The sequence below is a fragment of the Sebastes umbrosus genome, chromosome 21 (genome assembly GCF_015220745.1).
Source record: "Sebastes umbrosus isolate fSebUmb1 chromosome 21, fSebUmb1.pri, whole genome shotgun sequence".
Taxonomy (NCBI): domain Eukaryota; kingdom Metazoa; phylum Chordata; class Actinopteri; order Perciformes; family Sebastidae; genus Sebastes; species Sebastes umbrosus.
This window is the reverse complement of record NC_051289.1, coordinates 7,254,636-7,274,872: the sequence shown is the minus strand read 5'-3', so window position 1 is coordinate 7,274,872 and position 20,237 is coordinate 7,254,636. Positions and strand designations below refer to the sequence as shown.

The following is a 20,237-nucleotide window of genomic DNA, read 5'->3' as shown; positions in this document are numbered from 1 at the left end:
GAGCAGAACCGAGCTCTGGGTGGGCGTCCATCTGCCGAGACCGGCTGGGGGGATAGATAGATAGAGATAGAGAGAGAGAGAGAGAGAGAGAGAGAGAGAGAGAGAGAGAGATCACCACTGCTTATTTCTAGTTGGTGCTTAGTGAGTCTGTGACTGGGGACTGGCCATTGTTCCGACAGCCAAATAGTCCGAAAAATTTACTGTTGGACAAAAATATATATATATTTTTTTCCCCGGAGCCTCGTGGGCTATTTTATAACGTCTGTCCCGGAGGCTTGAGCCCCAGTAAGCCTGTGCATTCAGACAGCGGTGCAGGTAGAATGTGTATTTTCGGATAAACGGGACTTCGGAACACTGGGTGTTTGATTTTGTAATATCGAGCTGTCAAAGTAATGGGCTTTAGGTCAAATGGTGCATTTTTCGGACTATTGGGCTGTTGGAATAATGGCATGGCATCCTGGGATCTGCCCTAAGTCAGTTTAGAGTATCCGGAAGTTAGCCCACTACATAAAAATGTTACATCAAAATAGCCGCCGCTCTGACCGTTCACCTGATTATTCAACTCTTCATCAGGATACATGATACATGTGCACCAGTCTGTGTAAAAGTAAATGATTCTAATAACAGTCAAATGTCTCTTTTTCTGCCTGCAGGATGAAGGTAACTTTGTTGTCTTTGGCTGGAAGCCTACGTGGATCAGACGTTGTCTGCCTGTGCATGCAGGCTGACTGCAACCTGGTCATGCACGACGAGAGAGAGGAACCCAGGTGGCACACAAACTCTGCCAAACCCAATTGTAACATGTCGTCTTCACCTGACCAACGACTGCAAACCGGTGGAGCACAGGCAATGTTAAGAGATTTGGAGCTCTGCTGACTCCAACGGCATGAAGTGATATATATGTGACATATGAGTTGTGTTATAGTAAACATAACAACATGAAAATATACTGAATAAACTCATCTAATGGTGGAGCAGACTGGTAGTGGGTCTCAGTGGTGGAAGAATTAACTAGCAATATGGTATTATATTATGCCAATACCATGATGTAAAAATACTCGTTACGAGTACAAGTCCTGCATTCAAAATGTTGTAAAAGTGTGAAAGTACAATCAGCGATATGTTCTCTAAAATTTGCATTCATGCCGTCTGTTTTCACAGTAAGTTTGCAGCATTGATGGATGTGCCGTTTGAAGCAAAATCTGGCGAACAAGATGGAAAAACAGCCTCCGGACTTTTATCTTAACACATAACTGGGGCTTATCTCGTGTCTTGTCTTGTTATCTTCTATCACTATGGTTAGAAAAACACTACGTTACTAAAGGTCAGGGTGTATAGCCAGCCATTAATATGTTGAATTCACTGCCAAAATGGGATAGATGGTAATCAAAAGTGTTGTGTTTAGACTTGTTAAAGACCAAACTCTTCTCACGCTACCTTTCACATTGTGTATTCTGCTTGGGAAAGAGCAAAGTGTCACGTTCTTATGAGAAGAAGATGAGAGAGGAAAGGGAAATCTTTTACTGCAGCTGCTCCACACAGAGGAGCCAATAGATAGTCGACATCAGTGTATTCAGTAGGTGCTTCAGAGACAAACATTCACTTATCTCTTAAGCAAAAAAATACATATATCTGATTATCTTGTGTTGCATACAAAAACGTTCTTGTTGCATGCAACCAGATAAAGAATATTACTTGAAGTTGTTGTGCTCATCATTTGTATAATTACGTGTGCAATTTACTTACTGTATCTGCAGCATATTGACATTTCTCTGCCAGAGCCAGATGTCCACAGTGGCAATATTTTATGTGCAAACATGGGAAGGAGCAAAGTGTAATTTTCTTCATTACATTACTTTTAGGTTGGAGGGAGGTGACATTTGTCTCTTTATCTGGTCTAATTCTTCCAGTTACATAACAAGTGTATAATCTTGGTATTTTGCAGCTGGGCCCAGGCGATGGTGCACACACAAGAGCTTACTTTACACTAAAAGGTCAGCTGTGACATGTACACTTCATTTGGAGGAAATGTAGTATGGGAGTGTTATCTATTTGTTTTTCCATCTTTAATACAAAAAATATGATGCTGCTCCGGGTCACATGTTGATGTGTCCTTGAGCAAGAAGCTTAACCCCAAATTTCTCCCGAAGGCATAGCCATCGGTGTGTGAATGAGTATTGAGATTAGAACCTGATGGGCAAAGTTGGCACCTTGCATGGCAGCCTCTGCCATCAGTGTATGAATGTGTGTGTGTGTGTGTGAATGGGTGAATGCTGACTTGTATTATAAAGCGCTTTGAGTGGTCGGAAGACTGGAAAAACAAAATGCAAAGTCCATTTACCAATGCAAAAATAAGAGAACAAGTGTTTGGAAATGCACGTTCTGATAACAGTCAAACGTTTCTTTTTCTGCCTGCAGGAGGATGGTAACTTTGTTGTCTTTGGCTGGAAGCCTACGTGGATCAGACGTTGTCTGCCTGTGCATGCAGGCTGACTGCAACCTGGTCATGCACGACGAGAGAGAGGAACCCAGGTGGCACACAAACTCTGCCAAACCCAATTGTAACATGTCGTCTTCACCTGACCAACGACTGCAAACCGGTGGAGCACAGGCAATGTTAAGAGATTTGGAGCTCTGCTGACTCCAACGGCATGAAGTGATATATATGTGACATATGAGTTGTGTTATAGTAAACATAACAACATGAAAATATACTGAATAAACTCATCTAATGGTGGAGCAGACTGGTAGTGGGTCTCAGTGGTGGAAGAATTAACTAGCAATATGGTATTATATTATGCCAATACCATGATGTAAAAATACTCGTTACGAGTACAAGTCCTGCATTCAAAATGTTGTAAAAGTGTGAAAGTACAATCAGCGATATGTTCTCTAAAATTTGCATTCATGCCGTCTGTTTTCACAGTAAGTTTGCAGCATTGATGGATGTGCCGTTTGAAGCAAAATCTGGCGAACAAGATGGAAAAACAGCCTCCGGACTTTTATCTTAACACATAACTGGGGCTTATCTCGTGTCTTGTCTTGTTATCTTCTATCACTATGGTTAGAAAAACACTACGTTACTAAAGGTCAGGGTGTATAGCCAGCCATTAATATGTTGAATTCACTGCCAAAATGGGATAGATGGTAATCAAAAGTGTTGTGTTTAGACTTGTTAAAGACCAAACTCTTCTCACGCTACCTTTCACATTGTGTATTCTGCTTGGGAAAGAGCAAAGTGTCACGTTCTTATGAGAAGAAGATGAGAGAGGAAAGGGAAATCTTTTACTGCAGCTGCTCCACACAGAGGAGCCAATAGATAGTCGACATCAGTGTATTCAGTAGGTGCTTCAGAGACAAACATTCACTTATCTCTTAAGCAAAAAAATACATATATCTGATTATCTTGTGTTGCATACAAAAACGTTCTTGTTGCATGCAACCAGATAAAGAATATTACTTGAAGTTGTTGTGCTCATCATTTGTATAATTACGTGTGCAATTTACTTACTGTATCTGCAGCATATTGACATTTCTCTGCCAGAGCCAGATGTCCACAGTGGCAATATTTTATGTGCAAACATGGGAAGGAGCAAAGTGTAATTTTCTTCATTACATTACTTTTAGGTTGGAGGGAGGTGACATTTGTCTCTTTATCTGGTCTAATTCTTCCAGTTACATAACAAGTGTATAATCTTGGTATTTTGCAGCTGGGCCCAGGCGATGGTGCACACACAAGAGCTTACTTTACACTAAAAGGTCAGCTGTGACATGTACACTTCATTTGGAGGAAATGTAGTATGGGAGTGTTATCTATTTGTTTTTCCATCTTTAATACAAAAAATATGATGCTGCTCCGGGTCACATGTTGATGTGTCCTTGAGCAAGAAGCTTAACCCCAAATTTCTCCCGAAGGCATAGCCATCGGTGTGTGAATGAGTATTGAGATTAGAACCTGATGGGCAAAGTTGGCACCTTGCATGGCAGCCTCTGCCATCAGTGTATGAATGTGTGTGTGTGTGTGTGAATGGGTGAATGCTGACTTGTATTATAAAGCGCTTTGAGTGGTCGGAAGACTGGAAAAGCAAAATGCAAAGTCCATTTACCAATGCAAAAATAAGAGAACAAGTGTTTGGAAATGCACGTTCTGATAACAGTCAAACGTTTCTTTTTCTGCCTGCAGGAGGATGGTAACTTTGTCCTCTATGGCTGGAAGCCTTTGTGGGCTTCAGACACTCATGGAACAGACGTTTTCCGCCTGTGCATGCAGGCTGACTGCAACCTGGTCATGTACAACAAGAAAAGCGAACCCAGGTGGCAAACAAATTCTGCCAAAGGCGACTGCAACATGTGCCGCCTTTACCTGACCAACGAGGGCAAACTGGTGCTGAACAAGGAATCTGATGAGATTTGGAGCTCTGATAGAGACCATGGCATGAAGTGATTCATTGTATGTGAAAGTCATGTTTGGATGTCAGCTTCAGTCACCAGTAAACCTGCCTGCTGTGTAATCTGGCATCAAATAAAAGCAATTTTTCACAATGCACGAATTTCTTTCTTTCTTCTTTCTCTTTGTAGTGAGCTATGATCAGGCCAAAGTATGTCTCTGTATCTCAGCTCTTGTGAATGAACAACTCTTTTACCTACAGAGTGACAATTTAACATATTGAATAGATATATTGTGTGATTTTTAGCCACATTTGTGGTGAACTCAAAGCAAATAAAACATGGAAACTGAGTTGAAATATGAGTTGTGTTACACTCAGATGTCATCGTTTTGTTATCCAATCAGACTAAAACTAGGACTGAAACTAGCTAAAACAGAGCTAAACATGTAGATTAAAACTAGGCAAAAGAGAGCTAAAGGGACATTAAAACATGGTAAAAAAAGAGAGCTAAACTGAGATTAAAACTAGAACAGAGCAGAAACAGAACTGACAAGATCCTAACAATGGATTTCTTTGATATTCAAAGCATGAGGAGGTGAACTCTGACAAAACTGATACGATTCCCCAGAACAGCACTCCCTTCAGACCTGATAAACCAGCAGTAGTAGATAGATTGTGGCTTTGCGCGTGCATGTGAAATGCGCGTGCATGTGCGTGTGCATGTGCGTGTGCATGTGCGTGCGTGTGTGTGTGTGTGTGTGTGTGTGTGTGTGTGCACGCACGCACACACTGGTGACCCTGGTGACCTTTTTGTAACCCTAGGGCAGCTGTTAATTATTGGTAGTATACAGCATATGGGAGATCCTTCTTTTCTCTGCTGCTTTCCTCTTCTGTGGGTGTTTTTTTTTCTTCCTGTTGGTATTCTGGACACAGAAGCACTCAGGCCCAAGCTTCCTCCTGTGATATGTGCTGTACTGCTCTCGTTCCTTTTTTTCCTCCGCGCCTCCACATCTCACTAAATGGCAGGCGAACACAGACAGGACTCAGCTGGTTGACTGACTCCTTGAGTTCACACCAACAATGGCTGGCGGTGGGAGACAGGGATGCTTCGATGAATATAGCCCCCCATAAACTAGAATCATTTCTCTCCTTCTCTCTCTCCCTCTCTCTATACGTCTCTTCCTTTTTCTCTCTTAGCGAAAGAGTGCTGCCGCTGTCAGAGTCTGAGTGATGTAAGGGTAAACTTGCACTGACCTCTGTTCTGGTAATAAGGATGGAGTGACAGAGCCTTCATCACGACACAAGCCCGGGAGTGAGGGAAAGGGAGATAGACTGTGTGTATGTGTGTGTTTCTTAAAAAATGGGTGGCGCCAGCAGTCCCGACATCATAGTTTATGAAGGTTAAGCAAAAATGTCTCTAAATTTCATCATTCTCAGCAAAAGCGCGAGAGAGGACCAAACAAAGAGGAATAAACCTCTCAGCGGCTGGGAACTTCTGAGGTTTAGGAGAAAAAGTCGCATCAAAAGCAACAAGCATCCTGGGTAATTCTTGATGAGTACGGTTGCCATGGGGAAGTCCAGCCAGTCCTTTCAGTCTCCGCGTCTGACATTAGAGCAGTCGGAGCTTCGGGGGCCCCCCGGTGGGAAAAAAGCTACTTAACATTAACGGGAGGCCTTCGACTCCACCACTCTGCTTTTCACCTTAATTTGACTGAGGAGCACGCTGCTGTTTATTGAAATGCACAGAAAAAATATAGTGTGTACAGAGCAGAATGCTGGAGTCTGAGCACGAGGGTACTTTAGGTCAACAATGGGAAACATTTTCATGCGTTTGCATGTCCCCTCGTAATACAGGGCTTCCTGCCCTTGAGCCAATAGAGAGGATTGAGTGAGCACACCGGACACAGCACTTTCTCTGGTTACTACCAAGGATGACTAACGCTTTGTTGTATCACAGGAGGAAGCTTGGGCCTGAGTGCTTCTGAGTCCAGAATACCAACAGGAAGAAAAAAAAACACCCACAGAAGAGGAAAGCAGCAGAGAAAAGAAGGATCTCCCATATGCTGTATACTACCAATAATTAACAGCTGCCCTAGGGTTACAAAAAGGTCACCAGGGTCACCAGTGTGTGCGTGCGTGCACACCCACACACCCACACTCACCCACACTCACACCCACGCACATACACACACACGCACACACACGCACGCACACATGCACACGCACATGCACGCGCATTTCACATGCACGCGCAAAGCCACAATCTATCTACTACTGCTGGTTTATCAGGTCTGAAGGGAGTGCTGTTCTGGGGAATCGCATCAGTTTTGTCAGAGTTCACCTCCTCATGCTTTGAATATCAAAGAAATCAATTGTTAGGATCTTGTCAGTTCTGTTTCTGCTCTGTTCTAGTTTTAATCTCAATTTAGCTCTCTTTTTTTACCATGTTTTAATGTCCCTTTAGCTCTCTTTTGCCTAGTTTTAATCTACATGTTTAGCTCTGTTTTAGCTAGTTCCAGTCCTAGTTTTAGCCTGATTGGATAACAAAACGATGACATCTGAGTGTAACACAACTCATATTTCAACTCAGTTTCCATGTTTTATTTGCTTTGAGTTCACCACAAATGTGGCTAAAAATCACACAGTATATCTCTTCAATATGTTAAATTGTCACTCTGTAGGTAAAAGAGTTGTTCATTCACAAGAGCTGAGATACAGAGACACACTTTGGCCTGATCATAGCTCACTACAAAGAGAAAGAAGAAAGAAAGAAATTCGTGCATTGTGAAAAATTGCTTTTATTTGATGCCAGATTACACAGCAGGCAGGTTTACTGGTGACTGAAGCTGACATCCAAACATGACTTTCACATACAATGAATCACTTCATGCCGTTGTCGTTAGTAGAGTTCCAAATCTCATCAGATTCCTTGTTCAGCACCAGTTTGCCGTCGTTGGTCAGGTGAAGGCGGCACATGTTGCAGTCGCCTTTGGCAGAATTTGTTTGCCACCTGGGTTCGCTTTTCTTGTTGTACATGACCAGGTTGCAGTCAGCCTGCATGCACAGGCGGACAACGTCTGTTCCATGAGTGTCTGAAGCCCATATAGGCTTCCAGGCATAGAGGACAAAGTTACCATCCTCCTGCAGGCAGAAAAAGAAACATTTGACTGTTATCAGAACGTGCATTTCCAAACACTTGTTCTCTTACTTTTGCATTAACTTGTCCACAGATAAGTGCTCATGTATCATGCATCCTGATAAATATCTGGAGTGCACAAATATTCTGAGTTACTCACCTGGAAGACGGCCTTAAACTCCCCGTTGTTGGACATCAGAGAGTCTCCCTTGCGGAGCTCATCATTTTTGGACAAGTAGTTCTTGCTCATGATTCTGCAATAAAAACAAAATCTCTGTTGAATCCATATAAAACACTGAAAATGCATCATCAAACATATGTTTTGTGAGTTGGTTTGACATTTAATTTATTTAACAGCAGTTTCTACTCAATAGTAGTTATTTTTCACCGTACATTAGTTATACCCACAATAAGACTCATGCACATTTCATAAGCTTAACTTCAACAGCACACATTTAATAATTAACTGCAATGATTCTTCAATGCATTAAACTCTGACATGTATGAATCCATCCATCAGTATAAAAGTGTAGAATACTTACAGGGTTGAATGTCCTTCCTAAGTCAGACTGCGAGCAGAGGAAAAGGAGTGAAGTGCAAGATGTGAGATTCACTCCATTTATATACCAAAGCTGGAGGTGGAGAGAGGAAGGGAGAACAGAGGGGAGTGTCCCCCTCTTTTTTTGAATGAGAACAGAATGTTCTTTTCCTCTTCAACTGCTTGAACCCCCACAAAACATCGAAACCTTGCAGTCAAAGTCAGAATCATTAATGTCATTAATCATTCCCAGGGGGGACTTGATCAAGTTGTGCAGGTATTTATGACATGTTTGACAGAGGGACTGTCACTGATGGATGTGAAAGAGGGACAAATACTCGGTGATATATTATGAAACATTGTGTCCATTTAAAAAAAAGTTTCTTTTACTTTATTATTGTTATTATTTACTTATTTATTTATTTATTTATTTATTCATCTCACTTATTATCGTAAGTGCTGGTATTATTATTGTTATTGATATTATTATCATGACCATCATCATCATCTATTTTTTATTATTAATAATTATTATTATTAACCCACGACTGTGTGTCAACAAGAGCTTCAAACACCATCGTGAAGTTTGCGGACGACACAGCAGTTGTGGGGTTGATCTCCCATGGCGACGAGATGGCTTACAGGGAGGAGGTGACCACCCTGGAACAGTGGTGTCAGAACAACCACCTCTCCCTGAACATCTCAAAGACCAAGGAGGTCATATAATTAATTCGACACATTCTTACACAAAAATATTTCTTATACTGTATATACTGTATATATTCTTAATACATATGTTCTTAATATGCCCTTGTATAAAGTATTTCCTTTTATAATTGTAATGTAAATGTAAATGTAATATCATTTATTATTTAATGGAGCTTCCCAGCGAAAAGTATTTCACACGTTTGTACCTGTACAACCGGCGTGACAATAAACATCTTGAATCTTGAATCTTGAATCTTGAATATATGTGTATGTGTATATACTGTATTATATATATATATATATATATATATTTTACACATTTATTTTCTTTTTGTTTTGTTTTTGCTCCCCCTATGCTCTACACATAAAAGGAAGGATGTCTGTATGTGTTTAAAAGTAGATATATGTCATATATGACCATCTAGCCTCATTCAATGCCAAACACATACCCATTATCCACATCACACACACACACACACACACATGACACTCCCATATTAAGCATTTCCTTCAAATGAATGAATGTCACAGCTGACCTTATAATGTAAAGCGCTTGTGTGTGTGCACCATTGCCTGCGTCCAGCTGCAAAATGCCAAGATTATACACTTGTTCGGCTATTTAACTGTAAGAAGAACTGATACTTTCACCTTCCTCAGACTTAAAAAGCAATCTCATCTCAGAGTACAAAATGTTCCTTCCCAAGAAGAATACAGAGGGGTGGGTCCACATTTTACATATTGATCTAAATCCCCTTTTGGCAGTGAATTCAACATGTTACACCCCTGACATGTCACCATAGAAGATGACAAGACACAACACGAGAGAGGCTCATATGAACCAAAGTCTGGGGGCTGTTTTTCTATCTCGTAAAACTAAAACTAGGTCAAACAGAACTAAACTGGAGATTCAAACTAGGTAGAACTTTGCTAAAATTATATTAAAACTTGGTAAAAATGAGTTTAAGCTAAAAGGTGATTAAAACTAGGTAAACCAAGAGTTAAAATGGGGATTAAAACTAGGTAAAACAAGAGTTAAAAGGAGATTAAAACCAGGTAAAACAGAGTTCAGAGGAGATTAAAACTAGGTAAAACAGAAATAAAAGGAGATTAATACCAGGTAAAAGTAAAACTAGATAGAACAAAGCTAAAAGGAGATGGTTAAACATGGTTTAACCTGGTTAAATAGAACAAAAATAAGATTAAACCAGGTAAAACGGAGCAAAAAGGAGATTAAAACATGGTAAAACGGAGCTAAACGGAGATTAAAACTGTAAAACAGCGCTAAACGGCGATTAAAACTAGGTAAAACAGCGCTAAAAGGAGATTAACACTAGATAAAACAGAGCAAAAAGGAGATTAAAACATGGTAAAACGGAGCTAAACGGAGATTAAAACTGTAAAACAGCGCTAAACGGCGATTAAAACTAGGTAAAACAGCGCTAAAAGGAGATTAACACTAGATAAAACAGAGCTAAAGGGAGATTAAAACCAGGTAAAACAGAGCTAAAGGGAGATTAAAACTAGTTATTACACAACGTTGTAGAATACTCAATTCTGATTGGTCAATCACGTCGTTCTACGGTCTGCTATTTCTTTATAGCAGACATCGACGTGGTGACCAGCTCGCTGTACATTATCTCTTACGTAAAACAGAGCTAAAGGGAGATTCAAACTGGGTAAAACAGAGCTAAAAGGAGACTAATAGATTAGATAAAGATTATACACTTGTCATGTAACTGGAAGATAAAGCTCCAACTGTCACCTCCCTCCCTCCAGACAAAAAGCAACGTGTGATGAAAATACATATCGTCCTCTCATCTGAGTACAAAGTGACACTCTGTTCACACCCCCAAGCAGAATACAGAGCAATAAATCCCCTTTTGGCAGTGAATTCAACATATTTATAAGTTTAGCTACACCCCTGACATATAGGGGACGTATGTTTTTCTCACCATAGAAGATAACAAGACACGACACGAGAGACGATCATATGAACCAAAGTCTGGGGGCTGTTTTCTGTTTGACATCAAACTACCACAGCTCATCAATGCTGCAAAACTTACTGTGAAAACAGACGGCATGAAAGCAAATGACAACATATTGCTGATTATACTTTCAGACTTTCCAGGCAAAAACATTGTTTTTCATGCACTAGTCAATTTTGAGATTCGGGGCTATTTTGCATCTTAATAAAAACAATACAGTGGTGTTTGCTTTTGGCCCGTGGTTCACCATTTAATTTCATTGTTGGCCCTCCAAGGGAAAAAAGGTTTGGTCACCTCTGGACTAGTGGAAAGAATAAAGCCAAAATACACATTTAGGTGTTTATTTTACTATTTTGTTTATTTGCGTCTGTAGATTTCTCCTAAATTCACCAAAAGTTAGCATTAGATAATGCCTCTTATGCATATTTAACATAAAATGTCATAAAAACAAAAATAGTTGTCTTAAAGGGACTGTTTGTAACTTTGTAAGCGTATAAATGTAGCGGGTCGGCACACATGCACGCTCGCATATGCGCGTTCGCGTGTAGCCGCTGTACCCTCCTCCTCTGTCTGCTCGCCTTCACTCAGACAGCACGCGTCCTCGATGTCTCGCTCCACCTCTAGACGTGAACGCGCGCTCACTCCACACTGCAAAGAGTTAGTTTAGCTCTGAGAATATCTAGTGAATGCACAGGGGACGTTTGTGCAGAAATAAATGCTGCAGCTCCTCCAGACCAACAGAGGTTTCCCGTGTCTTGTGAAGTGACGGAGCTGTGCAGAGAGTTACGTTGTCTTCTCGTTACCGACCGGGTGCCGGTGTCTCCTCTGGTCTCTCCGGCTGCGGGCGGAGAGAGCAGGGAGACATGCTGCAGAGCCCCGCTACCTCAGCCTGCACTGAGACAGGAAAAGCCAACACAAGGATCAGATCTAAATCATGTTCATGGAGAGACCTTCGTCTGGTCAGCTAACATTACTGCCAAGCAGCTGAAATGTAGAGTGATATTGTGCTTTTAGCTGACGTGTGTCGCCTCACTGTTTTGAGCGATGCTCGTTCAGGTATATTTGGAGCGAGCAAGCGCGAGCCCGACGCTGACTTTCGTTGATTTCACGGCCACAGGTGTTGCTGTTAAGAAGCATTTCTGAAAGTTACAAATAGTCCCTTTAAAGGGACTGTTTGTAAGAATCAGAAATGCTGAATGATGAATAAATAAATAAATAAGTAAATAATAACAATAATAAAGTAAAAAAAACTTTTTTTTAAATGGACACAATGTTTCATAATACATCACCGATTGGTATCAACGTATTTGTCCCTCTTTCACATCCATCAATGACAGTCCCTCTGTCAAACATAGTCATAAGTACCTGCACAACTTGATCAAGTCCCCCCCGGGGATCAATGAGTAATGACATTGATGATTCTGACTTTGACTGCAAGGTTTCGATGTTTTGTGGGGGTTCAAGCAGTTCAAGATGACACTCCCCTCTCTGTTCTCCCTTCCTCTCTCCACCTCCAGCTTTGGTATATAAATGGAGTGAATCTCACATCTTGCACTTCACTCCTTTTCCTCTGCTTGCAGTCTGACTTAGGAAGGACATTCAACCCTGTAAGTATTCTACACTTTTATACTGATGGATGAATTCATACATGTCAGAGTTTAATGCATGAAGGAATCATTGCAGTTAATTATTAAATGTGTGCTGTTGAAGTTAAGCTTATGAAATGTGCATGAGTCTTATTGTGGGTATAACTAATGTACGGTGAAAAATAACTACTATTGAGTAAAAACTGCTGTTAAATAAATTAAATGTCAAACCAACTCACAAAACATATGTTTGATGATGCATTTTCAGTGTTTTATATGGATTCAACAGAGATTTTGTTTTTATTGCAGAATCATGAGCAAGAACTACTTGTCCAAAAATGATGAGCTCCGCAAGGGAGACTCTCTGGTGTCCAACAACGAGCAGTTTAAGGCCGTCTTCCAGGTGAGTAACTCAGAATATTTGTGCACTCCAGATATTTATCAGGATGCATGGTACATGAACACTTATCTGTGGACAAGTTAATGCAAAAGTAAGAGGACAAGTGTTTGGAAATGCACGTTCTGATAACAGTCAAACGTTTCTTTTTCTGCCTGCAGGAGGATGGTAACTTTGTCCTCTATAGCTGGAAGCCTATATGGGCTTCAGCCACTGATGGATCAGACGTTTTCCGCCTGTGCATGCAGGCTGACTGCAACCTGGTCATGTACAACAAGGAAAACGAACCCAGGTGGCAAACAAATTCTGCCAAAGGCGACAGCAACATGTGCCGCCTTTACCTGACCAACGAGGGCAAACTGGTGCTGAACAAGGAATCTGATGAGATTTGGAACTCTGATCAAAACAAAGGCATGAAGTGATTCATTGTATGTGAAAGTCATGTTTGGATGTCAGCTTGAGTCACCAGTAAATCTGCCTGCTGTGAAATCTGGCATCAAATAAAAGCAATTCTTCACAATGCATGAATTTGTTTCCTCTTTCGTGAGCTATAATCAGGATAAAGTGTCTCTGTATCTCAGCTCTTGTGAATGAACAACTCTTTTACTTACAGAGTGACAGTTAAACATATTGAATAGATATACTGTGTGATTTTTAGCCACATTTGTTGTGAACTCAAAGCAAATAAAACATGGAAACTGAGTTGAAATATGAGTTGTGTTACACTCAGATGTTAGAAGTAGCTAAAACACAGGGGGTTTACAACATAACGACATGAAAATAAAAATAAATAAATGTTATTATTCAGTGAAGCAGACTGGTACTGGGTCTTAGTGGTGGAAGAAGTATTCAGATCTTTGTATGAAGCATTTTAATAGTTGGAGATAATATTAACAGCTTTATATACTGTTGGGTAGTTTAATGCCTTTACTCCATATGCATACAAAATTACACTGCATCGCTCAACACACTTGCCAGCACATGCACACATAGAACATAGATCATACATACAGTAAACACTCATGCATGAAGGTGCTTAAATTGACATGTTGAGTGTGAGACAGTAGCTATTTAATATAATAAAAGGTAATAAAAGACAATAGATTAAAATAATAAAACCAGGTATAATCAAACCAGATAATAAATAATACAATCCCAGTTGTCACGGGGACTCTCTAGTCTCTTTGTCGTTTTGCCGGCCTGGCTCAGTGTCCCTGGCCCGATCCCAATGTCCCCCCTAAGACCTTAAGCCCTGGACCCTCAGAGGGACTTGCCTGACGTTACCTGGTTGAGTGTGAGAGGCTGCAGGGGGCTTCAAATGGTATAAACACGAATGGGACAGCACTTTGAGGCGACATATGTCATTACCTTGACGACGCCAATTTGGGTTTTTTAATTTAACGTTTTTTAATGCCTATTTCCAGGCTTCTTCCCTGACGAGACTAGAGGTTGTTTTTATCAAACTTCATTAATCAAAATTTAAAGAAATGGTTGATGAATAAACCAGGTGTGTAATATAGTCTGAGGCTTGCATATCTCTGATTTCATGTGGTTTTTTAATCAACCATCTTAAATCCTTAAAATGTTAACATTTATGTGTAAATTTAAATATGCCTGGCTGAACACCCCATGTGCCGTCTTGTGTAGATTTTGACCCACTCTTCTCTGGTAACAACAACAACAACAACAACAACAACAACAACACAAGAGCGAATGTTGAGCTGTGTTATCAGGTCTGACGGGAGTGCTGTTTTGGGGAATCATATCATTTTTGGCAGAGTTCACCTCCTCATGCTTTGGAAGGGCCGGTCAAGGAAGTCTATTGTCAGGATCTCGTTAATATTAGCAGTTGTGAGTTAATGATACACCTCCACACTTATCTGCACCCATAAAAAAACCTGCACACATTTATAAATTTATATGAGCAGGAATCATGAGCAGGAACTACATGTCCAGAAATGCGGAGCTCCGCAAGGGAGACTCTCTGGTGTCCAACAACGGGGAGTTTAAGGCCGTCTTCCAGGTGAGATAACTCAGAACATTTGTGCACTCCAGATATTTATCAGGATGCATGATACATGAACACTTATCTGTGGACAAGTTAATGCAAAAGTAAGAGAAAAAGTGTTAGGAAATGCACATTCTGATAACAGTCAAACGTTTCTTTTTCTGCCTGCAGGAGGATGGTAACTTTGTCATCTATGGCTGGAAGCCTTTGTGGGCTTCAGACACTCATGGAACAGACCTTGCCCGCCTGTGCATGCAGGCTGACTGCAACCTGGTCATGTACAACAAGCAAGGCGAACCCAGGTGGCACACAAACACTCAGAGGCGACTGCAACAGGTGCCGCCTTTACCTGACCAACGAAGGCAAACTGGTGGTGGACAAGGATTGTAATGAGATTTGAAGCTCTGATAGAGACCACGGCATGAAGTGATTCATTGTATGTGAAAGTCATGTTTGGATGTCAGCTTGAGTCACCAGTAAACCTGCCTGCTGTGTAATCTGGCATCAAATAAAAGCAATTTTCCCAATGTATGAATTGCCAAAGTGTGTCTTGTAAGAAGCATCCCCCGCGGGGAAATTAGTCCTTGGCTCCAAGCCACTGCATCACACAACACACTTGCCAGCATATTAGATCATACATACAGTAAACACTCATGCATGAAGGTGCTTAAATTGACGTGTTGAGTGAGAGACAGTAGCTATTAATATAATAAAAGGTAATAAAAGACGGAGGAAGGACATTCAACTGTGTAAGTATTCTACCCCTCAGGCCTATATCCTCAAGAACACCATCTAGCCTATCTTGGACTCTGACTCAGCATTTCAAGGACCCTCCCCTCTTTGTTTATAGAAGAGGTCCTAATTTACGCCTCAAGCTGGTACGGGCCAACATTAAAGCAGATCCAAAACAGACTCTTTTAGCTCCTGTAAAAGACGAGAATTATCCATGTGGTAATTGTGCCCTATAGTGCCACAACACATGGAAAACTCCTGCTTTTTAGACATCCAAGATCAGGCAAAGGTTTTTTCTTTAAGGGGTTTATCACATGTAGCACAGAAAATTTAATTTATTTATTAAAATGCCCATGTGATAAGATTTATATACACTGTTAAGAATTTAAAATAACAGTAAAGAACTGGCTGCAGGGTTGCCTTTATGTTACTGTAAAATTAACATTATTATAGTGTCGCTGAAATTTACAGCTTTGTACTGTTAATGAAAAATACTGTTTGAACTGTTTTTTTTTTATTAATTTCACAGTATTTTACAGTTAATTTACTGTTTAAAGATACATTATATAGCTGTTTTTCACCTTTCTTTTACATTATCTTACTGATTTGTTTTAATGCACTATTTAGGTTTTTACATACATTTTAATAAACATTATTTTTTGCCTAGATGAATAGACTTAGCAGGTTACAGACAGAGGAATAGTCACACTAAATACAATTAAAGGCACTTGTTAGGAAAAATCTATAATAGACTTGACACTCCGCCTGTGCATGCAGGCTGACTGCAACCTGGTCATGTACAACAAGGAAAGCGAACCCAGGTGGCACACAAACACTCACAAAGGCGACAGCAACATGTGCCGCCTTTACCTGACCAACGAAGGCAAACTGGTGCTGAACAAGGAATGTGATGAGATTTGGAGCTCTGATAGAGACAAAGGCATGAAGGGAAAGTCATGTTTGGATGTCAGCTTGACCAGTAAACCTGCCTGCTGTGTAATCTGGGCATCAAATAAAAGCAATTTTTCACAATGCATGAATTAATGTCTTCTTTCTCTTTGTAGTGAGCTATGATCAGGATAAAGTGTGTCTCTGTATCTCAGCTCTTGTGAATGAACAACTTTTTCAATAGGGATCAATAAAGTATTTCCGATTCTGATATTTATTTCCTTGCTGAAGAGAGGGAAGTTGGTCTCCCAAAGTGACTGCTGTATTAATACCCTCCACCTTAAAGAAGGAGCTTCATTGAGCTGTTAGTGTGACCACAAATGGATTGGGAGGGTGTAAGGGTCGGATTGAGTGTGGACGTTGGGATTGGGCCCCTGTCTCCAGCTCCTGCTCACCTGACATCCCGTCCCACGTACACACCTGTTAACATTTCCTTCATCAGCTGTGCCAGGCTTTCCCCGCCCCGCCTCGCCCACCTCCTCACCTGCTTCTCATTCACTCGTCAGCCACTCCCCACACACACCAGTTCACCTCATTGCAGCTGAAACACAGCTGACAGGTAGCAGACACGCTCCCGACAGGCAGCTAACTGGCCTCTAGTGTGAACACCCTATGTGTGCATCACGCAGCCACGACGCGACGCTGCCGTCACGGGAGCCTGAAGGGCAGTGTGCCCACGGCTTAAGTTTGCAGCATTGATGAGCTGTGGTAATTTGATGTAAAACCTGGCAAACAAGGTAGAAAAACAGCTCCCAGACTTTGGTTCATATGATCGTCTCTCGTGTCGTGTCTCGTCATCTTCTATGGTGAGAAAAACATACGTCCCCTATATGTCAGGGGTGTAGCTAAACTTACAAATATGTTGAATTCACTGCCAAAAGGGGATTTATTGCTCTGTATTCTGCTTGGGGGTGTGAACAGAGTGTCACTTTGTACTCAGATGAGAGGATGATATGTATTTTCATCACACATTGCTTTTTGTCTGGAGGGAGGGAGGTGACAGTTGGAGCTTTATCTTCCAGTTACGTGACAAGTGTATAATCTTTATCTAATCTATTAGTCTCCTTTTAGCTCTGTTTTACCCAGTTTGAATCTCCCTTTAGCTCTGTTTTACGTAAGAGATAATGTACAGCGAGCTGGTCACCACGTCGATGTCTGCTATAAAGAAATACGCCGTGATTGACCAATCAGAATTGAGTATTCTACAACGTTGTGTAATAACTAGTTTTAATCTCCCTTTAGCTCTGTTTTACCTAGTTTTAATCTCCCTTTAGCTCTGTTTTACCTAGTTTTAATCGCCGTTTAGCGCTGTTTTACAGTTTTAATCTCCGTTTAGCTCCGTTTTACCTGGTTTTAATCTTATTTTTGTTCTATTTAACCAGGTTAAACCATGTTTAACCATCTCCTTTTGTTCTATCTATTTTTACTTTTACCTGGTTTTAATCTCCTTTTATTTCTGTTTTACCTAGTTTTAATCTCCTCTGAACTCTGTTTTACCTGGTTTTAATCTCGTCTGAACTCTGTTTTACCTGGTTTTAATCTCCTTTTAACTCTTGTTTTACCTAGTTTTAATCACCTTTTAGCTTAAACTCATTTTTACCAAGTTTTAATCTCATTTTAGCAAAGTTCTACCTAGTTTGAATCTCCAGTTTAGTTCTGTTTGATCTAGTTTTACATTTACAAGCTAGAAAAACAGCCCCCAGACTTTGGTTCATATGAGCCTCTCTCGTGTTGTGTCTTGTCATCTTCTATGGTGAGATGCCAGGGGTGTAGCTAACCTTACAAACATGTTGAATTCACTGCCAAAAGGGGATTTAGATCAATATGTAAATGTGGACCCACCCCTCTGCATTCTTCTTGGGAAGGAACATTTTGTACTCTGAGATGAGTGTATTGTTATCAGACATTGCTTTTTAAGTTGGAGGAAGGTGAAAGTATCAGTTCTTCTTACAGTTAAATAGCCGAACAAGTGTTTAATCTTGGTATTTTGCAGCTGGGCGCAGGCAATGGTGCACACATACAAGCACTTTACATTATAAGGTCAGCTGTGACAATACACTTCATTCATTTGGAGGAAATGCTTAATATGGGAGTGTCATGTGTGTGTGTGTGTGTGTGTGTGTGTGTGTGTGTGCGTGTGTGTGTGTGTGTGTGATGTGGATTAAGGGTGTGTGTTTGGCATTGCATGAGGCTAGATGGTCATATATGGCATACATCTAATTTTAAACACATACAGACATCCTTCCTTTTATGTGTAGAGTTAGGGGGAGCAAAAACAAAACAAAAAGAAAATAAATGTGTAAAATATATATGTATAATACAGTATATACATATGATAATAATATCAATAACAATAATAATACCAGCACTTACAATAATAAGTGAGATGAATAAATAAATAAATAAGTAAATAATAACAATAATAAAGAAATGGACACAATCTCAAATTACCGTTTCATAATACATCATCGATTGGTATCAACGTATTTATCCCTCTTTCACATCCATCAATGACAGTCCCTCTGTCAAACATGTCAGCCTTCATGCTTTTGTCACAAGTACCTGCACAACTTTATCGATGTTTTGTGGGGGTTCAAGCAGTTGAAGAGGAAAAGCACATTCAGTTCTCATTCAAAAAAAGAGGGGCACGGCACTCCCCTCTCTGTTCTCCCTTCCTCTCTCCACCCCCAGCTTTGGTATATAAATGGAGTGAATCTCACATCTTGCACTTCACTCCTTTTCCTCTGCTCGCAGTCTGACTTAGGAAGGACATTCAACCCTGTAAGTATTCTACACTTTTATACTGATGGATGGATTCATACATGTCAGAGTTTAATGCATGAAGGAATCATTGCAGTTAATTATTAAATCTGTGCTGTTGAAGTTAAGCTTATGAAATGTGCATGAGTCTTATTGTGGGTATAACTAATGTACGGTGAAAAATAACTACTATTGAGTAGAAACTGCTGTTAAATAAATTAAATGTCAAACCAACTCACAAAACATATGTTTGATGATGCATTTTCAGTGTTTTATATGGATTCAAGAGAGATTTTGTTTTTATTGCAGAATCATGAGCAGGAACTACTTGTCCAAAAATGATGAGCTCCGCAAGGGAGACTCTCTGGTGTCCAACAACGGGGAGTTTAAGGCCGTCTTCCAGGTGAGTAACTCAGAATATTTGTGCACTCCAGATATTTATCAGGATGCATGATACATGAGCACCGACCTGTATCAAGTTAATGCAAAAGTAAGAGAACAAGTGTTTGGAAATGCACATTCTGATAACAGTCAAACATTTCTTTTTCTGCCTGCAGGAGGATGGTAACTTTGTCCTCTATGGCTGGAAGCCTATATGGGCTTCAGACACTGGTGGAACAGACGTTGTCCGCCTGTGCATGCAGGCTGACTGCAACCTGGTCATGTACAACAAGGAAAGCAAACCCAAGTGGCACACAAATTCTGCCAAAGGCGACTGCAACATGTGCCGCCTTTACCTGACCAACGAGGGCAAACTGGTGGTGGACAAGGAATGTGGACAGATTTGGAGCTCTACTAACGACAAAGGCATGAAGTGATTCATTGTATGTGAAAGTCATGTTTGGATATCAGCTTGAGTCACCAGTAAACCTGCCTGCTGTGTAATCTGGCATCAAATAAAAGCAATTTTTCACAATGCATGAATTTGTTTCTTCTTTTGTGAGCTATAATCAGGATAAAGTATCTCTGCATCACAGCTCTTGTGAATGAACAACTATTTTACTTACAGAGGGACAGTTTAACATATTGAATAGATACACTGTGTGATTTT

At 40.5% G+C, this 20,237-nt stretch overlaps 2 protein-coding genes and 1 pseudogene across 4 annotated transcripts; 2 read left to right on the top strand and 1 right to left on the bottom strand.

The window, feature by feature from the left end:
* Positions 1 to 7,166: 7,166 nt before the first annotated feature.
* On the bottom strand, positions 7,167 to 8,170 carry LOC119480757 (lectin-like). The gene is made up of 3 exons (XM_037757307.1): positions 8,067 to 8,170; positions 7,685 to 7,778; positions 7,167 to 7,529 (listed from the first exon to the last, which is right to left on the bottom strand). The coding sequence occupies exons 2-3, from the start codon at positions 7,772 to 7,774 to the stop codon at positions 7,269 to 7,271; spliced, it is 351 nt and encodes a 116-aa protein (XP_037613235.1). The 5' UTR covers positions 7,775 to 7,778; positions 8,067 to 8,170; the 3' UTR covers positions 7,167 to 7,268.
* A 4,047-nt stretch (positions 8,171 to 12,217) lies between these two features.
* On the top strand, positions 12,218 to 20,106 carry LOC119480756 (lectin-like). Of its 3 annotated transcripts, none has more exons than XM_037757306.1 (3): positions 12,218 to 12,362; positions 12,651 to 12,744; positions 12,900 to 13,262. In XM_037757306.1, exons 2-3 carry the CDS (start codon positions 12,655 to 12,657, stop codon positions 13,158 to 13,160), a joined length of 351 nt encoding a protein of 116 aa, XP_037613234.1. In that variant the 5' UTR covers positions 12,218 to 12,362; positions 12,651 to 12,654; the 3' UTR covers positions 13,161 to 13,262. The 3 variants fall into 3 exon arrangements, with proteins under 3 accessions (XP_037613234.1, XP_037613233.1, XP_037613232.1); XM_037757305.1 differs by lacking the exons at positions 12,651 to 12,744; positions 12,900 to 13,262 and adding exons at positions 19,496 to 19,589; positions 19,744 to 20,106 and having other exon boundaries at positions 12,293 to 12,362; XM_037757304.1 differs by lacking the exons at positions 12,218 to 12,362; positions 12,651 to 12,744; positions 12,900 to 13,262 and adding exons at positions 19,051 to 19,207; positions 19,496 to 19,589; positions 19,744 to 20,106.
* Positions 14,672 to 15,275, top strand: LOC119480758 (annotated as a pseudogene).
* Positions 20,107 to 20,237: the final 131 nt, after the last annotated feature.

Coding starts and splice junctions, on each gene's coding strand:
- LOC119480757 (XM_037757307.1), bottom strand. CDS start 7,774: ATGAGCAAGAACTACTTGTCCAAAAATGATGAGCTCCGCAAGGGAGAC. Junction 7,530..7,684: donor AGTTTAAGGCCGTCTTCCAG/GTGAGTAACTCA, acceptor TTCTGCCTGCAG/GAGGATGGTAACTTTGTCCT.
- LOC119480756 (XM_037757305.1), top strand. CDS start 19,500: ATGAGCAGGAACTACTTGTCCAAAAATGATGAGCTCCGCAAGGGAGAC. Junction 19,590..19,743: donor AGTTTAAGGCCGTCTTCCAG/GTGAGTAACTCA, acceptor TTCTGCCTGCAG/GAGGATGGTAACTTTGTCCT.